This window comes from Schistocerca nitens, chromosome 2, assembly GCF_023898315.1.
Source record: "Schistocerca nitens isolate TAMUIC-IGC-003100 chromosome 2, iqSchNite1.1, whole genome shotgun sequence".
Taxonomy (NCBI): Eukaryota; Metazoa; Arthropoda; class Insecta; order Orthoptera; family Acrididae; genus Schistocerca; species Schistocerca nitens.
Window position 1 is genome coordinate 741,337,116 of NC_064615.1, and position 20,644 is coordinate 741,357,759.

General features: G+C 43.7%; 1 protein-coding gene across 1 annotated transcript in view; it reads right to left on the reverse strand.

Moving 5' to 3' along the window:
• The window catches only part of LOC126236959 (cubilin), a 1,328,660-nt gene that overhangs the window by 88,476 nt on the left and 1,219,540 nt on the right, over positions 1-20,644 (reverse strand). Inside the window, exon 10 of the mRNA XM_049946657.1 lies at positions 10,468-10,696. Within this exon, the coding sequence (XP_049802614.1) occupies positions 10,468-10,696 (229 nt within the window). The remainder of the gene's footprint in view (positions 1-10,467; positions 10,697-20,644) is intronic.

A 20,644-nucleotide genomic window follows, 5' to 3' on the forward strand; every position in this document is an offset into this window, starting at 1 on the left:
AGGTCGACGGGCACGTGCACCTTCCGCCGACCACTGGCGACAACATCTATGTACTGTGGAGACCTCACGCCCCACGTGTGGAGCAATTCGGCGGTACGTCCACCCGGCCTCCCGCATGCCCACTATACGCCCTCGCTCAAAGTCCGTCAACTGCACATACGGTACACGTCCACGCTGTCGCGGCATGCTACCAGTGTTAAAGACTGCGATGGAGCTCCGTATGCCACGGCAAACTGGCTGACACTGACGGCGGCGGTGCACAAATGCTGCGCAGCTAGCGCCATTCGACGGCCAACACCGCGGTTCCTGGTGTGTCCGCTGTGCCGTGCGTGTGATCATTGCTTGTACAGCCCTCTCGCAGTGTCCGGAGCAAGTATGGTGGGTCTGACACATCGGTGTCAATGTGTTCTTTTTTCCATTTCCAGGAGTGTAATTATTGTGCGTGCACTTCAAACACAGATATATTTCACAGCACGGTTACTGTAGTCTTATACAGAGAATATTGTTCCCATGGTTCTGGTTTTTATAAATTCGAAATTCGTAAGTAACTATGTGAACGATATATTTAGTTTATTGTCTTATGTGACTAGTTGGTAAGAAAATCCAAACAAAGTACAGCATATAGTGTTTTTGTTATTTGAATACTTATGAGTCAAAAGATAATTCGATGTTTACAGATTCTGTTAATTTGAGGAACTATTTAGTTGGTAATTCTAAAACTGTATATAATTACGTGTTTATGTGGCTTTACATAGTGTATAGATTCTATAGGAATTTATTAACGTTGTTAGAGTTAGTTTAACAAGCATATTACTGAAGGATAAACAAATCACAGCAGTGCTCGCTACTATGAGAGTGTTGTTCCAATAATGGATTTCATTATTGTTCAGAATTGTTAATGAGAGTTCTTCTCATTATGTAATGCATGTCTCTTTTTGAACTCTTTCTATTTAATTTCATAAAAAGGAGAGCTATTAAAAAATGTCGCAGTTGCATTTAATAACCGTATGATTAACGTAAGTGCATGTCAGAATGGGACTGGTGACCGTCTGCTGAATTTTCGTAACTTGAGTGAAGTATCATCTTGTTTTAAATACTCTACACTCGCTCTCTTCGGTGTTCATAATTTTATTGAACTTTAAATCACTAGTGCAACATCGTGACAGTACAGGGAATCGTGTCGATGATATTATTTTATGTAGTCGATACTTTAGGCGAAAATTTCACTTACAAAATTCCTCATTCTTTATGAGATTAACAGGTACAGTTTAAAGTAAACAAACTCTTTATATTACTATAGCGCCTCCCGGAACCAGATATTTCCAACGAGGACATGTTACGTACCTCATGTACTAGCTGTTATACAGTCCCCAGATAAAGTAATCCACTTGATTGAGATTGCTTGAAATCGGGGGCCAGTATGTAGGTTGGGTCGACTCACCTTGACACCAAAAAATGTCTGCACACCATAGCCATCCAGCAGTTCTTTGAAGTACATGCAGATGCACATGCATTAACAGCGCCATCCCAGACGTATTTAGCAATAGTTATAGTCCAGTTGACTGTTTCGTACAAGGCCAGCCGAGGCATTCACAGCATATCGTACTTTTTAATGTTCAGGTTAGCCTTATCCTGATACCACAGCGTATACGTGGCCTCTGCAGTATCGCGGGTTTACGCTTATTCTGCATGCAATCCATATCACAGCCAAGTCACACCGGCAGCCGGCTTTCTTATAGTCGACACTCGAAGGCTGCCACGCTAAACACGGCCACCAGACGGCGACCGAAGCGCTAACAGCGGTCGCTGGCCCCACAAACGTCTCTGCTACGCCGGCCACGTGGCAGGAATTATCCTGGCGCCGAGGGCTGCACATAGGCCGGCGCGCGGGCCCTGAGAGGCGAGTTCTCTCCGAGTTGGCTCCCTGGGCTACGCGACAAATGGTTATAGATTTCGAGCTCACTCGGGACCCGCCGCCATTCTGTCACCACCGTCCGAGGCAGGGGCCCGAAAGTAGTGGCCGACCAGCAAATTTGCAATATTTCAAGTTTTGTTCTTGATTCGGCTTCGACGGGCTTAGAATATTTTCCCATCGTGAGCTTTAACTCAGACAGGTCCCTTCCGGGTTTTGTTTCTGCACTAAGTGCGCCACGAACTTAATTTCGAATTTTCGTTTTCTTCAAAGCAAGGCCTTCTGCCTGAAGTACTGTTGTGTTCAAACCAACAGAGTTTACTTTCCAGAATGAGATTTTCACTCTGCAGCGGAGTGTGCGCTGATATGAAACTTCCTGGCAGATTAAAACTGTGTGCCCGACCGAGACTCGAACTCGGGACCTTTGCCTTTCGCGGGCAAGTGCTCTACCAACTCAGCTACCGAAGCACGACTCACGCCCGGTACTCACAGCTTTACTTCTGCCAGTACCTCGTCTCCTACCTTCCAAACTTTACAGAAGCTCTCCTGCGAAATTTGCAGAACTAGCACTCTTGAAAGAAAGGATATTGCGGAGACATGCCTTAGCCACAGCCTGGGGGATGTTTCCAGAATGAGATTTTCACTCTGCAGCGGAGTGTGCGCTGATATGAAACTTCCTGGCAGATTAAAACTGTGTGCCCGACCGAGACTTGAACTCGGGACCTTTGCCTTTCGCGGGCAAGTGCTCTACCAACTGAGCTACCGAAGCACGACTCACGCCCGGTACTCACAGCTTTACTTCTGCCAGTACCTCGTCTCCTACCTTCCAAACTTTACAGAAGCTCTCCTGCGAAACTTGCAGAACTAGCACTCCTGAAAGAAAGGATATTGCGGAGACATGGCTTAGCCGCCACAGCCTGGGGGATGTTTCAGAATGAGATTTTCACTCTGCAGCGGAGTGTGCGCTGATATGAAACTTCCTGGCAGATTAAAACTGTGTGCCCGACCGAGACTCGAACTCGGTCGGGCACACAGTTTTAGTCTGCCAGGAAGTTTCAGAGTTTACTTTGTTCGTAACCGTATCAAAACTTGTTTCTGAGAAGAAAAATTTTGTTCTCTTAATTCAAATAAACTTGGTTTTCATTTACTTTATGCCCATCTGCTGCGGATACTTTAGCTTCATCCCTAAAGATTATGAAATGTAGGGCATCAAACTACTCATTCCGTTGTTGCTGCAATCACTGACTTAATTTTTCCCGCAGTGCAGAATCCTATCCATTCAGTGCAAGGGCACTTTCAGATTGATAAGGGTGTCGCTATTTCTTGCCGAGTCATCGCGATACTCTACTGGGCCCAACATTCATCGCATGTGTAAGCGATTGCTACTTTTAGTGACATTCATTTCGACATGTATCAGACCTTGTACACAAAAGAAGGTGTGTTGGTCCTCCTCATATTAACAACGTCCCTGTTTTATGATTGCAGCGAACCAGTCTCCTATAACCAGCAACTCAACAGAAGTAAACATTCACCGCGATCCATAATTATTGTTGAGAAGACGTTCCCTGCTCACCCTTTTCTCAGTAAGGGAATTTCTAAATACCTCTCCGTGCACGATTTGGATGTATGCCAGATTAGCGAAAAAGCACAGGCACTGCTCCAGTGTACTGTCCAGCTCTGCGAACGAGACGAATACACCTTTGTCAGACCTATGTATTTTGAGGCGCTTGGAAAGGCACAGCTATCTTCTGGACAACAGGCGGGCGGTAACCATATCATGCGATTCGTACTTGTTTAGCCCGGTATTTGTACTCGCTGATACAGTGGACAGGCGAGACTGCCGCGGTTCAAACTTTCGTCCAGGCATCCAGATTTAGATGCTTCGTGGTTAAACCAAATGTCGGTATGGTCCCACTGGGAAGGTTACGTTTGATTTCCTCTCATATCCACACCCGATCCGAGCTTGTACTCAGTCTCGAATGACCTAGATGTCGATGGGACGTTAAGTTATAACTGTTTGCGCCTTTTTTCCTTTTCCTTCTTTCCCCAGAGACATTTCACAGCATTTGCACAATTTGCAGAGTCATGGCAGCCGTCGCGTTCCACTGTCAGAACCGCCTACCAGGTTGCATTGATGCACTGTAGATCTTGACTGGCGTTGCCAGTAGTTCAGATGACGTTCTTGGTGAGGTCTCCATTTAGCATAACCAGTCTTTCTGGGAAGCACCTGCTCCGAAAGTACTGAGAAAAAGTTGGAATGATCAAAATTTATTGAAACTTGTCAGTCACAGTCTTCGAGAAAGTCAGCAGCAGAATCTGTTGCAAATGCCACTAAGCTGCAGCATTGCCTTACACGCTTCTTAAATTAACTGGTCTCTCTTGTTTTTCACTTTCGTGATTCAAGCGTTGCCTTTTATTGACACTGAAGATCACTAGTCTGTCTTCGCAGTATGCCACAATTTCCTCAGGTTTCACAATTCTGCCGTAAGTGATAAAACCTTGCCCTGGGCTTCGAACTAAAAAGCATGAAACTTATCAGAGCTTTCATATTTAAAAGTTAAATACAAGTTTTACTACGTTAGCTACATTTTATTCAGAACATAACGATTCTATTTGAATTTGAACTAGAAAAAACTGCCCATGAAGGAGGAATGACTCAGACATACTCACATGACCCAACCATTGTGATTTGGGTTTTCTACTGTTTTTTTACAAGCTACTTCCGAGAGTGAAGTGTTGTTTCCTACTGACAGTGTACGGTTAATACCTTGCTAGTGTCTTCCGTAGTATTAAATTTTGTGAAAGGAAGTAAATTTGTATGGTTAATGTTTAATATCGTTATTGATATTCATATTTTTACTTCAGCAGTTTTTTTCATCAACGCTTTGGTATTTATACTTTCACGTCTTTTCTTCGCAAGCCAATGCACGATGTGTGGCCTAGGTACATAGTAGGCTTATACCGGAACTATTTTTTGGCCATACACTTCCATTTATGAATGACAGGCAAGAATAAATTCTGTCGGCATCGCTCTGTATATGCACGAGTTTTTCAAATATTACACTCGTGATCATAACGTGCGGCAGTGCAGGATATTAATAGGATTTCTTGATTTGTACTGAAACGTGGGCTCTAATAAATTTTTGAGTAAGTGCTCTCCGTAATGATAAAGCCTTTTTAGCAGATTGGAGTTTTGTTGAATAGTTACTGGACGCACGACATCTGACTAAAAAAGGCATGACAAAGCTCAGATGCTCTTTGAATTTTCTCTGCTTCTTCAATTTAGCAGACGTCACAGACCGATGACCAGTACCAAAAACTGGTCAAAGGAGAGTTTCCTACTTGTCCTCCTTGACGGATGAAATCCATTTCCTTAGGTTTTTTCCGATAAATATTTCTCCGACATCTGCCTTCTCCACCACTAGATTTATTTGTGAATTCCACCTTAAATCACCCCGCACAGATATTTCTACCGAGCGAGGTGGCGCAGTGGTTGGCACACTGGACTCGCATTCGGGAAGACGACGATTCAATCCCGCATGCGCCCGTTCTGATTTAGGTTTTCCGTGATTTCCCTAAATCGCTCCAGGCAAATGCCGGGATGGTTTCTTTGGAAGGGCACGGCCGACTTCCTTCGCCGTCCTTCCCTAATCCAATGAGACCGATGACCTCGCTGTTTGGCTTCTTCCCCAAAAGAACCCAACCAACCCAGATATTTCTACATACTTCACGATTGTAACTGATTGTTGTGATAGATGACAGATTGCGAAGTCATACACTATGGATATTTCTCGTCTATTATCTATAACATTACATTTATTTATATTGTAGTTTAACTTATAGGCACTGTACCAAACGCTGATAATCTACAAATATTCCTGAATTTCGTAACAGTTTTTCAATGACGAAGTATTTCTGTGTAGAGCTATTTTGCCCACAGACAACCTCAGGCAGATGCAGGTGTTTTTTTTTCCGCTTTAAAAAGAAGCTGTAGATATATAATTAGAATCGTTTTTGCAAAGCTCGCTTTATGCAAAAAAAGAATAGGAGACATATTTATTTAATTAACAAACAACTTTAGAGGGAAAAATTTTCTACAGTTAACAAATTTCATACAGTTTTGAATATGTTTTTAGGTAGTTTTTGCAATACATAAAATTTTTGATAGTTGATAACTACTGGGAGTAGAAAAACAGTTCTTTTACAAAATTCGTTTTATGCTCAAACTGTATCAATGACACCTCAGTATTAAATGCTTGTTGTTTGAATTAAAGTTTTAAAATTATATTTATTTTTTCTCTTCTACGCAACTCCACAGGTCTCTTCATCCGTATAAATACTTCATGAGCTGTCATGATTTCTTATTCTTCACCTCTTGCAGAGAGTATGTCATTGTAGAAACTTGCTGCATCCTTGGGAATGATAAGGAAAACCTTTAGCTTCATTACATTCTTCTTCTTTTGTCTACTTCTATGGTTCATCCTGGAAATAATCGCAGCACTTTTGAACGAAAAAATGTCTTTCTATAAAACATCACAATATAAACTTAATCCAGAGAAATACGTCGTTTTAACAGCACATTGAATCTTACCATTGATTTGTCTGTAAGTTATTGCTCGAACATTCCTCATTTAGAAACGCAACGTAGACTTCAGTATTTCTTTAACATTCCGTTTGAACTCGTGGGAAAACCAGTCTTCCTCTTCTCCCCACATCAGCACCTTTCCGGAACTTCGTTAGAATATTCCTGTATTCGCAAGGGGATATGATTTCCTCTTTTTTCCGATATTCCTTCTAATTATACCGAATACACGGATCGGTGGCATGAAACTAAGTCCACGAATACGAAAATAGCGGGTAAGTTCAGATAACACTGTAATTCATTGCAAAAAACGTACCAGCATATGGAGCATTACAGAACTCTTGTTCTGGCTGGTGCTCGAATTTGAAAAAAGCCCAAGTTTCAATCCTCTCTTATCAATATTAATCCTCTTTTCCAAATAACGTAGGAGAAAATGTTGTAGTACAGATGCGATTTCATTTGTACCTCTTGTAGCTTCTGTTTCACACCAAGTGCATTGGAAAACGTCATTGGTTCCTTTTCTTGGTTCATGTATCACCACGGTCAGGTTATAGAGCCATGTCTGTCGCGTGTAAAAGACTTCTCCAATAGAGAGGTATGGCAGAGGTTCAGTTTGTTGCATGCCAAAGACAACTTTTACAATGTCGTCGAAGTATTTGTTCATTATGTTGTGGAACTTCTTTGCAAGGGATTTACGCAAGCTCATTTCTCGGTATTCTTCGATTTTTCAGTTCGAGTTCCTTGCATGTTGAACAGGTGTCATTACGAGGGCTACCAAAGCGAGATTAAAATTGTTATAAACACTGTCTTAAATGTTGACACACAACAGCTTTAATTGCCTGCTTGTCTTTGTTCTTTGCAAAATTGTTTCCATATTATATTTAAATTTTATGTTGGGGGCAAATGTAACCTACTCATTTTTCCTCTGGTATAATAACACTTTCCGTACTTACACTTCCAAGTGTGCTATTTCACTTGTTGGGTCATAACTATATCTGCTTGAGATGCTCTTATGTCACCTCTTCGTTCCGGTGCTGCAGTCCCATGTGCTTGATAGTGCCGAGCAATCAAACCTAAGTGATCCCTCGTTACACCTGCTATTTTTTGAAACGTAACAGCACAAAATGGTACTTGGGATCCATCACAAAATTTTATCTTATACGTAATAGACACTGATTTAGAATCCTTAGCTTCATTGGGATCTACAATATTTCTAGCTGATGCAAATATATCCGTCCATGTTATGACAGAAGGAATGCATCTTGCTTGTTCTTATCTCCTGAAGAAGATAAGTCAGCATAAGAGAGTTTGCCTGCGTGGCAGTGTTTCCCTCCACTGTTCCGCTGACATTTACTTTTGATCTATTTTTTTTTTCATCACTGGTCACATTATTTGATTTATGACATTTGAGAGGTGATATAATAAAAAAAACACGTACATTTTCATGAAGTTGTAATGAATTTTGTATGGTATTTGACTATTTACTAGTGGTAATTTAATTTTCGAGGACGAAGGACAAGATTGGAAAGCCCAAGTCAAACCTCGATAAATAATGATGCGAGTGACATTATTCACAATCAGTAATATACACACATCAAAAAAAGTTTTGCATCACCTCGGTTCCCAGAGTTCCGGAACCTGTACAGAAAATTGGAATAGAGACCAACATAACCATCATTTCCGCCCTTTTTATTGCTCATGAAAACCACACATTGCATGTTTTACCACCATACAGTGAGACCTTCAGAGGTGGTGGTCCACACTGCAGTACGCACCGGTAGCTCTAATGCCCAATAGCACGTCCTCTTGCATTGACGCACGCCTGTATTGGTTGTGACATACTATCCACAAGTTCATCAAGGCACTGTTGCTCCAGATTGTCCCGCTCCTCAACGGCGATTCTGTGTAGATCCCTCAGAGTGGTTGGTGGGTCACTTCGTCCATAAACAACCCTTTTCAGTCTATCCCAGGTATGTTCGATAGGGTTCATGTCGGGATAACATGCTGACCACTCCAGTCGAGCGATGTCGTCATCCTGAAGGAAGTCATTCATAAGATGTGCACGATGGGGGCGCGAACTATCGTCCATGAAGACGAATGCCTCGCCTATATGATGCCCATATGGTTGCACTATCGGCCGGAGGATGGCATTCACGTATCGTACAGCCGTTACGGCGCCTTCCATGGCCACCAGCGGTGTACGTCGACCCCACATAATGCCACCCCAAAACAGCAGGGAACCTTCACCTTGCTGCACTCCCTGGACAGTGTGTCTAAGGCGTTCACCCTGACCGGGTTGCTTCCAAGCAGGTCTTCGACGATTGTCTGGTTGAAGGCATATGCGACACTCATCGGTGAAGAGAACGTGATGCCAATCCTGAGCGGTCCAGTCGGCATGTTTTTGGGCCTATCTGCGCCGCGCTGCATGGTGTCGTGGTTGCAAAGATGGACCTCGCCATGGACGTCGGGAGTGAAGTTGCGCATCATGCAGCCTATTGCCCACAGTTTGAGTCGTAACACGACGTCTTGTGGCTGCACGAAAAGTATTATTCAACATGGTGGCGTCGCTGTCAGGGTTCCTCCGAGCCATAGTCCATAGGTAGCGGTCATCCATTGCTGTAGTTGCCCTTTGGCGGCCTGAGCGAGGCATGTCATCGACAGTCCCTGTCTCTCTGTATCGCCTCGATGTCCGAACAACATCGTTTTGGTTCACTCCGAGACGCCTGGACACTACCATTGTTAAGAGCCCTTCGTGACCCAAAGTAACAATGCGGACGCGACCGAACCGCGGTATTGACCGTCTATGCATGGTTGAACTACAAGCAACACTACGCGTGTACCTCCTTCCTGGTGGAATGACTGGAACTGATCGGCTGTCGGACCCCCTCCGTCTAACAGGTGCTGCTCATCCATGGTTGTTTAATCTTTGGGCGTTTTTAGTCTAAGGGACTGTTTCTGTAATACATTATCCACAGTCAACGTCTATCATCAAGAGTTCTGGGAACCGGGGTGATGAAAAACTTTTTTTGATGTGTGTAGTCACAATGTACCAGACCACAAGTGTAATGTACAATTAGCCGTCCGATGTGCTCTCGACATCACACGCTCCAGTAGGGTATTTGTCACACAAATATGGAAAACTTGATGCAAAACATTATATCAACTTTCGAATGTCATTTGGATTAAATAATATGGTGAGCCACGAAAAAAATAGATTAGTACTTACGTTAGAGCGAGAATGGAACCATCGCTTCATACACTTTCGTCTTCCGAAGGTCGAACGCTAATCACTTGACCATCACGAACACTAACGCACAGATACACAAGGCACTTCATAGAGGTGTAAAACTAATCTTGATAGACTAGTGCACTTTACTAACTGCACATTATCTTCTTTTAATGGCCCACTAAAGTTGTACAAAGTTTGAACTATGTCTTTGATCCAAACATCGTGGCCTCCTCCTGTAAGTAGCATAAAGCGAATTTTGAAGAGACTCCTGCATACACATGACTGACTTTTGGGAAAAAGCAGGCTGTATTTTCTGTTCTGTATGGGTGGAATAAAACAAGTTTTGCTATAGCCGTCTGCATAGACTTGTAGAGGAAGCTAAACAGTATGTGTTAAGAAAAAACTATTAAAAATGCATACAGCGAGTGTTGCGAAAACGGTCCTCAGTTGTGTGTACCATGACGGTTTATTACGGTCGCAGTAAGTCCAGTAGCATAAATATAAAATTTCCGCTTGTCGCACGACCCGATAAGTGTGAGCTACTCGTACGCTTTTTCTTTAAACAATCGTGTAGGAAATCGATTAATAGCACAGTCCCACTCCAATTCAGGCCAAGACAGAACACAAGGATGTCCTACGGAATAAAAAAAAAGTTTCTGAGCATTCGACAGTACAGGAAGTGCGTGCAGGAGGCGCTGAGTGCCAGGAAGAGGACGAATGAGTGGAGCGAGCGCCGGCACTCACCCGTATGCTGCGACGGAGCCGTTGATGCGCTCGGCCCGCACCTTAAAGTGGTCGAAGACGATCGTCACCTGCTCGTTGGGCGTCGCCTCGAAGTCGTACGTGCAGTTGATGTCGTTGGGGTAGTTGGAGGGGTAGCGCGGCGAGTTGAAGTCTCCCTTCTTCCTGCTTGAACTGCGGTACGTGAAGCGACAGCTGCCGTCCGGCGCCGCCGTCCCCGGAATCTTGTACTCTGCAAAATGGAAATGATCGTATGGCGTTGTTGGCAGGGAGGCCCCATATGGGGGAGTTCGGCCGCCGTATTACAGGTAAATATTAGTTGACGCCACTTCGGCGACTTGCGGGTTAATGATGATGAAAATGATGATGAAGGACACACAACACGCAGTTCCCTGCCGTGAATCAAACCTTGTACTCTACAATGATTTGACTGGAATACTCTCTTTCAAATTACGAAGGTGGCAGGGGTAAAATACAGGGAGCGAAAGGCTATTTACAATTTGTACAGAAACCAGATGGCAGTTATAAGAGTCGAGGGACACGAAAGGGAAGCAGTGGTTGGGAAGGGAGTGAGACAGGGTTGTAGCCTCTCCCCGATGTTGTTCAATCTGTATATTGAGGAAGCAGTAAAGGAAACAAGAAAAAATTGGAGTAGGTATAAAAATCCATGGAGAAGAAATAAAAACTTTGAGGTTCGCCGATGGCATTGTAATTCTGTCGCAGACAGCAAAGGACTTGGAAGAGCAGTTAAACGGAATGGACAGTGTCATGAAAGGAGGATATAAGATGAACATCAACAAAAGCAAAACGAGGATAATGGAATGTACTCGAATTAAGTGCTGAGGGAATTAGATTAGGAAATGAGACACTTAATGTAGTAAAGGAGTTTTGCTATTTGAGGAGCACAATAACTGATGATGGTCGAAGTAGAGAGGATATAAAATGTGGACTGGCAATGGCAAGGAAAGCGTTTCTGAAGAAGAGAAATTTGTTAACATCGAGTATAGATTTAAGTGTCAGGAAGTCGTTTCTGAAAGTATATGCATGGAGTGTAGCCATGTATGGAAGTGAAACATGGACGATAACTAGTTTGGACAAGAAGAGAATAGAAGATTTCGAAATGTGGTGCTACAGAAGAATGCTGAAGATTAGATGGGTAGATCACATAACTAATGAGGAGGTAATGAATAGGATTGGGGAGAAGAGGAGTTTGTGGCACAACTTGACAAGAAGAAGGGATCGGTTGGTAGGACATGTTCTGAGGCATCAAGGGATCACCAATTTAGTATTGGAGGGCAGCGTGGAGGGTAAATATCGTAGAGGGGGACCAAGAGATGAATACACTAAGCAGATTAAGATGGATGTAGGCTGCAGTACGTACTGGGAGATGAAGAAGCTTGCGCAGAATAGAATAGCATGGAGAGCTGCATCAAACCAGTCTCAGGACTGAAGACCACAACAACAACAATGGTCATTACCGTCCACATGTCAATAAGTTGTTTGCACGTTCCGTATACCACAACTGCTATCTCCCGCTATGATGTAGTACTTGTCAATCAGTTTAAAAATGCACTACAAATACTCAGTGAAAAATATAGCGGCATGTTGACGACTTACCTGATTGTTTTTTTTTCATTACTCTTACGCTACGTTTAATTTTTTTTCTGGTATTTGAGCTAATAACTGCAGTTTCGCATTTGCAAAATGTAACTCCAGTCAGCCCAAACAAATACTTTCATGGAAAGCGTCGGTTTGTTACCCATTACAAACAAAATGATTTTTAAAGCGGAATTTTAACGTGCTCATCCGAAAGAGCGGCCCAAAATTAGCCTAGTGAGATATTATTTTTATCAATATGTATTAACAGGGACAGTGAAACACAAGGAATAATCAGTACTCCAACAGCGATTGAGTAGCAATAGCGAGAATAGCAGTTAGCGCGGGCCGGGGCGGTGGCGTCGATAGTGGAGTACTGGTTGTTCTACGTGTTTTAATGGGAAGTAAACCGACCCTTTCCTTCGACACTACGCGTCGCATGAAAGCCGTCTTGAGCAGTATTTGTGTGCGCTGAGTGCAGATGCTTAATGGAAAAATGAAAGAGCCGAGATACCAGGGAAAATGCGCCTTACAACTCTTTGCAGGGACATACTGATTATTTTATACATAGTGTGTTCTACAATTCCTGTTACATGCTATTTGGTGCATTAGAGGGGGATTATTAAATGGAGTTTTAATATAGAAACCATATCCGGAAATGCACCATTGCATGTAAAATGAGTCTGAAGATCGGATCTCTTTCAATCTTCAGCTTGCGGGGACACACGCAGTGGAGACTGTGAGCTCTGACCTGCGTGCTCTACAGTAGCTGCCCCGGGTGGCGACCCTGCTGACTTTATTGTATAAGCTGAATCTGCAGTGCGTTCTTTCATACACACTGTCCGTAAGCCGTGACACGCGTTTGTGGAATATCACAGTCAACGCCCCAAGTCGTGAGCGTACCAGTCTCTCGCAGACATTTTTGTTGTCGGACGAAAACAGTACGTGATGTGAAGCTAAAGATTTGAATGTCATCCGATCTCATAACATTTTGTATCCAAAGGGTACATTGCCGTATTTGGGTTCCCTATCAAAACCTTATCTACTAAGTCCGCTCTACAACTCCTATATATATATATATATATAAATATGAAATCGGAGTAGATGGGAAAAGTTGCTAAAATGTTTTATTTCGAAAGTGCTGTTAGTACATTTATCCAACTGTGAGACAAGACCGTCAGTGCCTTCACGGAGGTCTACAAGATGAAGAAAAAAATGTCGCACTTGGGAGTTGGCATGTGATTCCTCATCCCAATGCAAGACAAAAGTGTATCTTGCAAAACGTAGTCCCACCAGTAAGTTAAAATAGAAATGCGATTTAAAAAACTAAGCTCTGGCAACGGAATAACTGCTTGTACCGTGGCCAAGAACAGGTAGCACGAACTTTACGCTGTGGCAAAGTTGTCCCACTAGCTCAGTGAGACGAGGCAATTCCGTGGGAACGGATACGCAGAATCGCTGATGTTCGAGTCGCGTTCGCGACACACACACACACACACACACACACACACATACATACATACATACATCAGTTGTATTTCTTTCTGTTAATGTTACCTTTATTCAAACATTAAGACAGAACGCGACCTTCTTACAGACGAAAACGACCACTCTGTTTCGCCCATATACAACTAAAACCAATAGAAAATAATAGTGGATACAGTAACATCGTCTGTATCCAGTGAGGTACAAAAAACACAGCAGTTAGGCTACACTAGATGGCACACTATGCCTGGCACGATAATTCCCTTCTGTACGTTTGCGTCCAGGCTTACTTTCACAGAGCCGGTGTGTACATGTACGAGCAACATTGACTTTAGAGAAGATGTTCAAAGCTATCACCTTGCATTTGCAAACACTTCGACGCACGTTGGATCATACTTCGCTAGACTCTTTGCAACACACATAAATCCATCACTGCCGAAGCAGCATGCACACGAGCTGTTAAGTCGTGAACACCCATGGGTAGAACAGTATAAACTTGTTTCTTTAAATGGCCCCACAAATAAAAATCTCTAGTGTACTAAGGTCCAGGGAACGTGGAGGTCGGAATACTGGACCTGCACGACCAATCCATTTCCCTGGAAACGTCACATTTAAGTAGTTAAGCACATTCATTCCAAAGTCGCTGCACCACCTTGCTGCAAACCATAGCTGTCGCCGAACGCCAAATGTATCGTTTACAAATGCGTCAGGCAAAATATTGCAAAGAAACGTACGATCCAGGGGCACATTAAACTTGTTCTGCAAAAGGTAAGGGCCCAATCCCACAATTATGGCCCACAGGTTTATGCCAAAGCGTGTCTGAAAGCTATGTTCACAGGGGTTTCAACCAATAACGGCTGTTGTGGAGGTTGAAAATATCTTCACAAGTGAAGCTAGATTCGTCAGTCCGTATCACGTTATTTATAAAATACTCGTTATCTTCCATTTGGTTTAAGAGTCATTCACAAAACCGCAGTCATCGAATGCGGTATTCTGGCCACTATTGTCGAATTAATGTGTAATAAATAACATGGCGCAGATATTCATCAAGCAACATTTCAACAACCACCCTTTGAAATACCTGGAACTGTCTTGCAATATCACAGGTACTTTGCCAAGTTGGTTTGTGAACGATTTCAAGAGTCACGTCCTCTGTTTGCAGAATACTAGTTCTTGAACAACCTTTGTCCGTTACTTGTGGACGAAGATTACCAATTTTCTGAAGGCGTTGCTCCAGGCGACAAAAAGCGTTATTATCAGGATAACGCCCTTGAAAGTACTGTGCAGCATATGCACGAGGAGCAGCAGCAGCAGCAGCTTGGTTTCGGATGCAACCAGAACCAAAAGCATGTCGACGTCTTCATCGTTTGTGTACCCTATCGAGAAGACGCCGTACATGAACTTTATAGGAAGAGTTACGGTTGTGCACTGCGTAGTTAGTAGACACATGCATGCACACTCTCAAGTGATAGGCTATTGTCATACGACAAGATGATGTCCCGCTTATAAACGACGAGAACTAGGGAACGGACGTCAAAAAAAGGAACTAGGCGAGCATTAGACCTACAGCTCCATGGTGGATGCGGGTTTGATGTTCCAGCAGTCTACTTAGTGCGCTACGACGGCTGATATGGTATTGCGGTGTGATACACGTCCCTCTGAACAATCCGATGCGCAGCACGATGTATCAGTCTTGCCAGCTCCTCGTTTTCGTACATATCTTTTCAAAATGCACCCGTTGTGATTTTGTCATGAATTTGAATGAGGAATCGCATGCTGACCTTCGAGTGTGACGTTTTTTCTTTACACTTTATTTGCTATTGCCTTCGGAACCATGTTTTTACCCAGCCAGGCACCTCTTCGTCCGAGGAAAATCGACGGCCACGATTGTCTCTCTCCATGGCTCCACAACTGTGGAAATCGCATGAGAGAGATCTGGACCGTATGGAGGCTGCGAGAGGGCTTCCAAGCGAATCTTCTGCAGCTCCGGGAAAGTCATGAAGACCTTTCTCTTTGACTGCAAGGGCTGCTGCTCATTGAATTTCTGGAATACACCGCCACAATCAACGCACAGCCGTACGTGGACACTATGCAAGACCTGAAGCTCGCCATACAGTCCAAACCCCTAGGAATATTAACGGATGCCATCATTTTATTGCATTACGATATCCGCCCATGTGTTGTCGAGGTTATTACAACTAGGCTGCAGAAATTTCTTTGTGAAGCTCTTAGACACACTGCCTGCAGTTCCCATCTCTTCTCAAGTTATTTCCATATTTTTGGAGCCCAGAAGAAAGACGATCGTTGCCGTTGATTTGCTTCGGACGAAGAGATGCACGCTTGGGTACCATCATGGTTCCGTAGGCAACCGAAAACATTATTCCATGAAGGCACTGACAGTCTCACAGCCGGATAAACGTATTAACATTTATGGTGATTACTTTTGAAATAATCAACAGTTTACTTACTTTTTTCCCATCTATCTTGTCGTTATTTGAGTGACCACTTCGATTGACACATTTTCGGAGGATGTTAGCGGTATTTCCTAAGTTTTTTGTACTCAGGACCGGTAGTCTCCAGTGGCTCATTGCGGAGTAACAATGAAATTACGAGGGTGTGCTGAAAAGTAATGCCTACGAATTTTTTATGTGAAAAATCTTAAGGGTTTTTAAATGAGAGAAACGTTATTAATATTTTACATCTTTATTTTTCATATTTATTTCTCAACATAGTCACCCTGGTGCCTAACACATTTCTCCCAACGCTAGACCAGTTTGTGAATACCGTCACTATGGAATGTTTGACTTTGTTGACGGAGCTATAACCCCAATTCTGCTTGCATCAGTTCATCATTATCAAAGTGAAGTCCTCGAATGTATTGTTTAAGTTTTGGAGAATTCGATGGGGTCAAGTCGGGACCGTCCGTCCCTGGTAGCTGAGTGGTCAGCGCGATGGAATGTCATACCTAACGGCCCGGGTTCGATTCCGGTCTGGGTCGGAGATTTTCTCCACTCAGGGACTGGGTCTTGTGTTGTCCTTACCATCATCATCATTTCATCCCCATCGATAAGCAAGTCGACGAAGAGGCGTCAACTCGAATGACTTGCAGCAGGCGTACAGTCTACCCGACGGGAGGCCCTAGCCACACGGCATTTCATTTCATTTCAAATCGGGACTACGGACGACGATTCATGACTTGCGTGTCGTCTGTCACTGTCAAGCTGAAGGAGAGTGTGCTCCATGTGTGTGTGTGCGGACAAACTCTTCGAATTCGAAAAATCCCATACTACACGCTGTTTCTCGCGCACCGACCTGGTTATGCTTTACAACGCCATGTTGCAAGCTACAACTCGGAGCCTTCTAGCGGCAGAGGGCTGCGAATATGTAGACATGAAGATTTAGAATTTTAATAACGTTTGGTCGTGCGGTAGCGTTCTCGCTTCCTACGCCCGGGTTCCCAGGTTTGATTCCCGGCGGGGTCAGGGATTTTCTCTGCCTCGTGATGACTGTGTGTTGTGTGATGTCCTTAGGTTAGTTAGGTTTAAGTAGTTCTAAGTTCTATGGGACTGATGACCATAGATGTTAAGTCCCATAGTGCTCAGAGCCATTTGAACCATTTTTTTAAATAACGTTTGTTTTATTTTAAGAGTTTTCACATGAAAACTTCTCGGCATTACTTTTCAGCAGTCCTTCGTGTTATTTATTCGGTTTGTCACCCCAGTTGCGTTTGCTTCTCTGAAAATATCTTCACAACAATGAAGAAACACCACCGTGTCTGAATTTCCGAATGGTTCAAATTTAAATATGTTGCATCTAAATTTTGTTCTTCAATATACATGATGCACCAGAGTTCCACCGACATTATTTCAGAGGTTGATCAGAAGTAATGGATAAACCGCGATCTCCGGTGGCTCGTTAAGAATAGAAATAGTGTCATGATTCATTCTCGGCCAACTCTTCATCAATATCTTATCCATTTTGTTCTGTATCAATGGTAACGTACAACTAACATTGTCGGGAAACACAGTGAGATACACTGATGAAGAGCCAAAGAAACTGGTACAGGCATGCGTATCCAAATACAGAGATATGTGAACAGGCAGAATACGGTGCCGCGGTCGGCAACGACTATATGAGACAACAAGAGTCTGGCGCAGTTGTTACATCGGTTACTGCTGCTACAATGGCAGGTTATTAAGATTTTAGTGAGTTTGAACGTGGTGTTACAGTCGGCGCACATCATCTCCGAGGTAGCGATGAATTGGAGATTTTCCCCTGGACTATTTCATGAGATTACCGTGAATATCAGGAACCCGCTAAAACATTAAATCTCTGACATCGCAGCGGCCGGCAAAACATCCTACAAGAACGAGACCAACGACGACTGAAGATAATCGTTCAACGTGACAGAAGTGCAACCCTTCTGTAGATTGCTGCAGATTTCACTGCTGAGCCATCAACAAGTGTCAGTGTGCGAACCATTCAACGAAACATCATCGATATGGGCTTTCAGAGCCGAAGGTCCACTTGTCTGCTCTTGATGACACAAAGCTTTGTGATTCGCCTGGGCCTGTCAACACCGACATTGGACTGTTGATGACTGGAAACATGTTGTATGGTCGGACGACTCTCGTTTCAAATTGTATCGAGCGGATGGACGTGTACGGCTATGAAGACAACGTCATGAATCGCTGGACCATGCGTGTCAGCAGGTGACTGTTTAACCTGGTCGAGGCTCTTCCGCTGGCCACCAAACTCCCCAGACATGAACATTATTAAGCATATCTGGAATGCCTTGCAACGTGCTGTTCAGAAGAGATCTCCACACCCTCGTACTCTTGCGGATTTATGAACAGCCCTGCAGGATTCATGGTGCCATTTCCCTCCAGCACTACTTCAGACATTAGTCGAGTCCATGCCACATCGTCTTACGGCACTTCTGCGGGCTTGGGGGGCCCTACACGATATTAGGCAGGTGTACCAGTTTCGTTGGCTCTTCAGTGAAGAACGAACAGTATAGATTGAAGGCAAAGAGTAAATCAGGCATTACTGTTGTCAACAGCCAAGAGACATGAGTGAATGCAACCAATTGTTTCTAAACAGAACACACAGCGCATACTGTCTACACGTGCAATGCTGTGCAGCTATTTTCAGTACAACGCAGATATAAAGATAAAGAGGGGGGGCGGGGGGTAAGAAACCAAACGAAATGCAATTACTGCGTAACGAGCTTCCGGAGGCCACAGGTCCCTTATACCAGAAAACTGAAAAAACATCCGTGACCAAGCTCCAAAAGTTTTACAATTGAATTCACGTTCAGCCAATACATAGGGTGTTTAAGAAAAGTGTCACGCCGGCCGCGGTGGTCTAGCGGTTCTAGGCGCTCAGTCCGGAACCGCGCGACTGCTACGGTCGCAGGTTCGAATCCTGCCTCGGGCATGGATGTGTGTGATGTCCTTAAGTTAGTTAGGTTTAAGTAGTTCTAAATTCTAGGGGATTGATGACCACAGATGTTAAGTCCCATAGTGCTCAGAGCCATTTCAACCATTTGAAAAGTGTCACACATTCCTACAGGGGGAAGTTTAGGTAAACACTTGAAAAAAAGCTCCTATAATGAAACACCCGGAAACCAATACCTATTTAGATATTGTCCATTATGCTTGTGACGAATGATGGGTAGTACTTACAGATGTAGCAGAATTATCAAAATATGGCTTGTGAATTACCGCAATATGCACTGGTAGGCAGCTGGAACTCCTTGAGCTGTCATGGAGCTGAGAAATTAGGACCGCTTAAGTGCTAATATACGAACAGGAATTGTTGGTCACTGACTCGTAGGGCAATACATTTTACCAAATAGATTCACACTTGTAGCGCTGGTTTGTGCACGATGAATTAGCAGCGCTATTGAATGAGGTTACCTATCCAGAAAGACAACAATTGTGGTTTGTGCAAGACGGGGCCCCATCTCATTTTCTACGGATCGTGCCTCACTGCAACGTTTGTGGGCGAGGTATTGGTCGAGGAGGTTCAAAAATGATTCAAATGGCTCTGAGCACTATGGGACTTAACTTCTCAGGTCATGAGTCCCCTAGAACTTAGAACTACTTAAACCTAACTAACCTAGGGACATCACACACATCCATGCCCGAGGCAGGATTCGAACCTGCGACCGTAGCGGTCGCGCGGTTCCAGACTGAAGCGCCTAGAACCGCTCGGCCACAGTGGCCGGCGGTCGAGGAGGTCCAGTAGCGTGTCTTTCCCTTTCACCGGACTTTAATACGTTTTATTTCTGACTATTGGAACATTTAAAGACATTGGTGTATGCCCAATCCATCAAATATGTGCAAACGATACAGAAGGGTGTGACCAATATATGCGACACAATCCGAATGAACCCTGGTGTATTTGAATGAGTTCGTGGTTCAGTGTGAAGATGGGCTGAAGGAGTGAGGATGCATGGTAACGACATGCAGGATTACCTGTAGTGTCTACTTCTACGTAACAGACAGATTGGAATGAGAAGACGGACTCGCCCAAATCTCAACAGGTATTGGTTTCCGGACATATCATTATCACAAGTTTTCTTCTATTTTTACCAAGCATACCTTCTGCAGCAATGTGTGACACTTTACTTAAACGCCCTTGTATATATTCACATGTTTTTTCTGTGAGATAATACTCTCTTTTGGTTCAGGAGGAACATGGAACGAAGAGAAAAGTGACTAATTACTTCAAGTAATCTTCAGGATATCCCAACAAAAAGGGAGGTGCGCTATTTGTACGGAGAATGAGTAGCCCTTGCTGTGATTAGGCACGTGGTTGGAAGGTTATCTAAAGCAGTGCAAGAGGCGCACGTGGTCTCAGCCGTGTTTGCACTTCCTTTGTAAGTAAAGAGGGAGGTCTCTTGATTTTCTGTATAATATTAAAAGGACGTATTTGTAACCAGTTTTCTGTGGCAGAATCCTTCGACGCCTTGAAACGGATCAGACACATACTGGAGACTTAGCGGTGTTGAATGTGCCTCAATGCGTCTTTGATAATAGGGAAAACATTTGTTATAGGACAGTGTAGCCTCCTGTATAACAGGATCGATCTT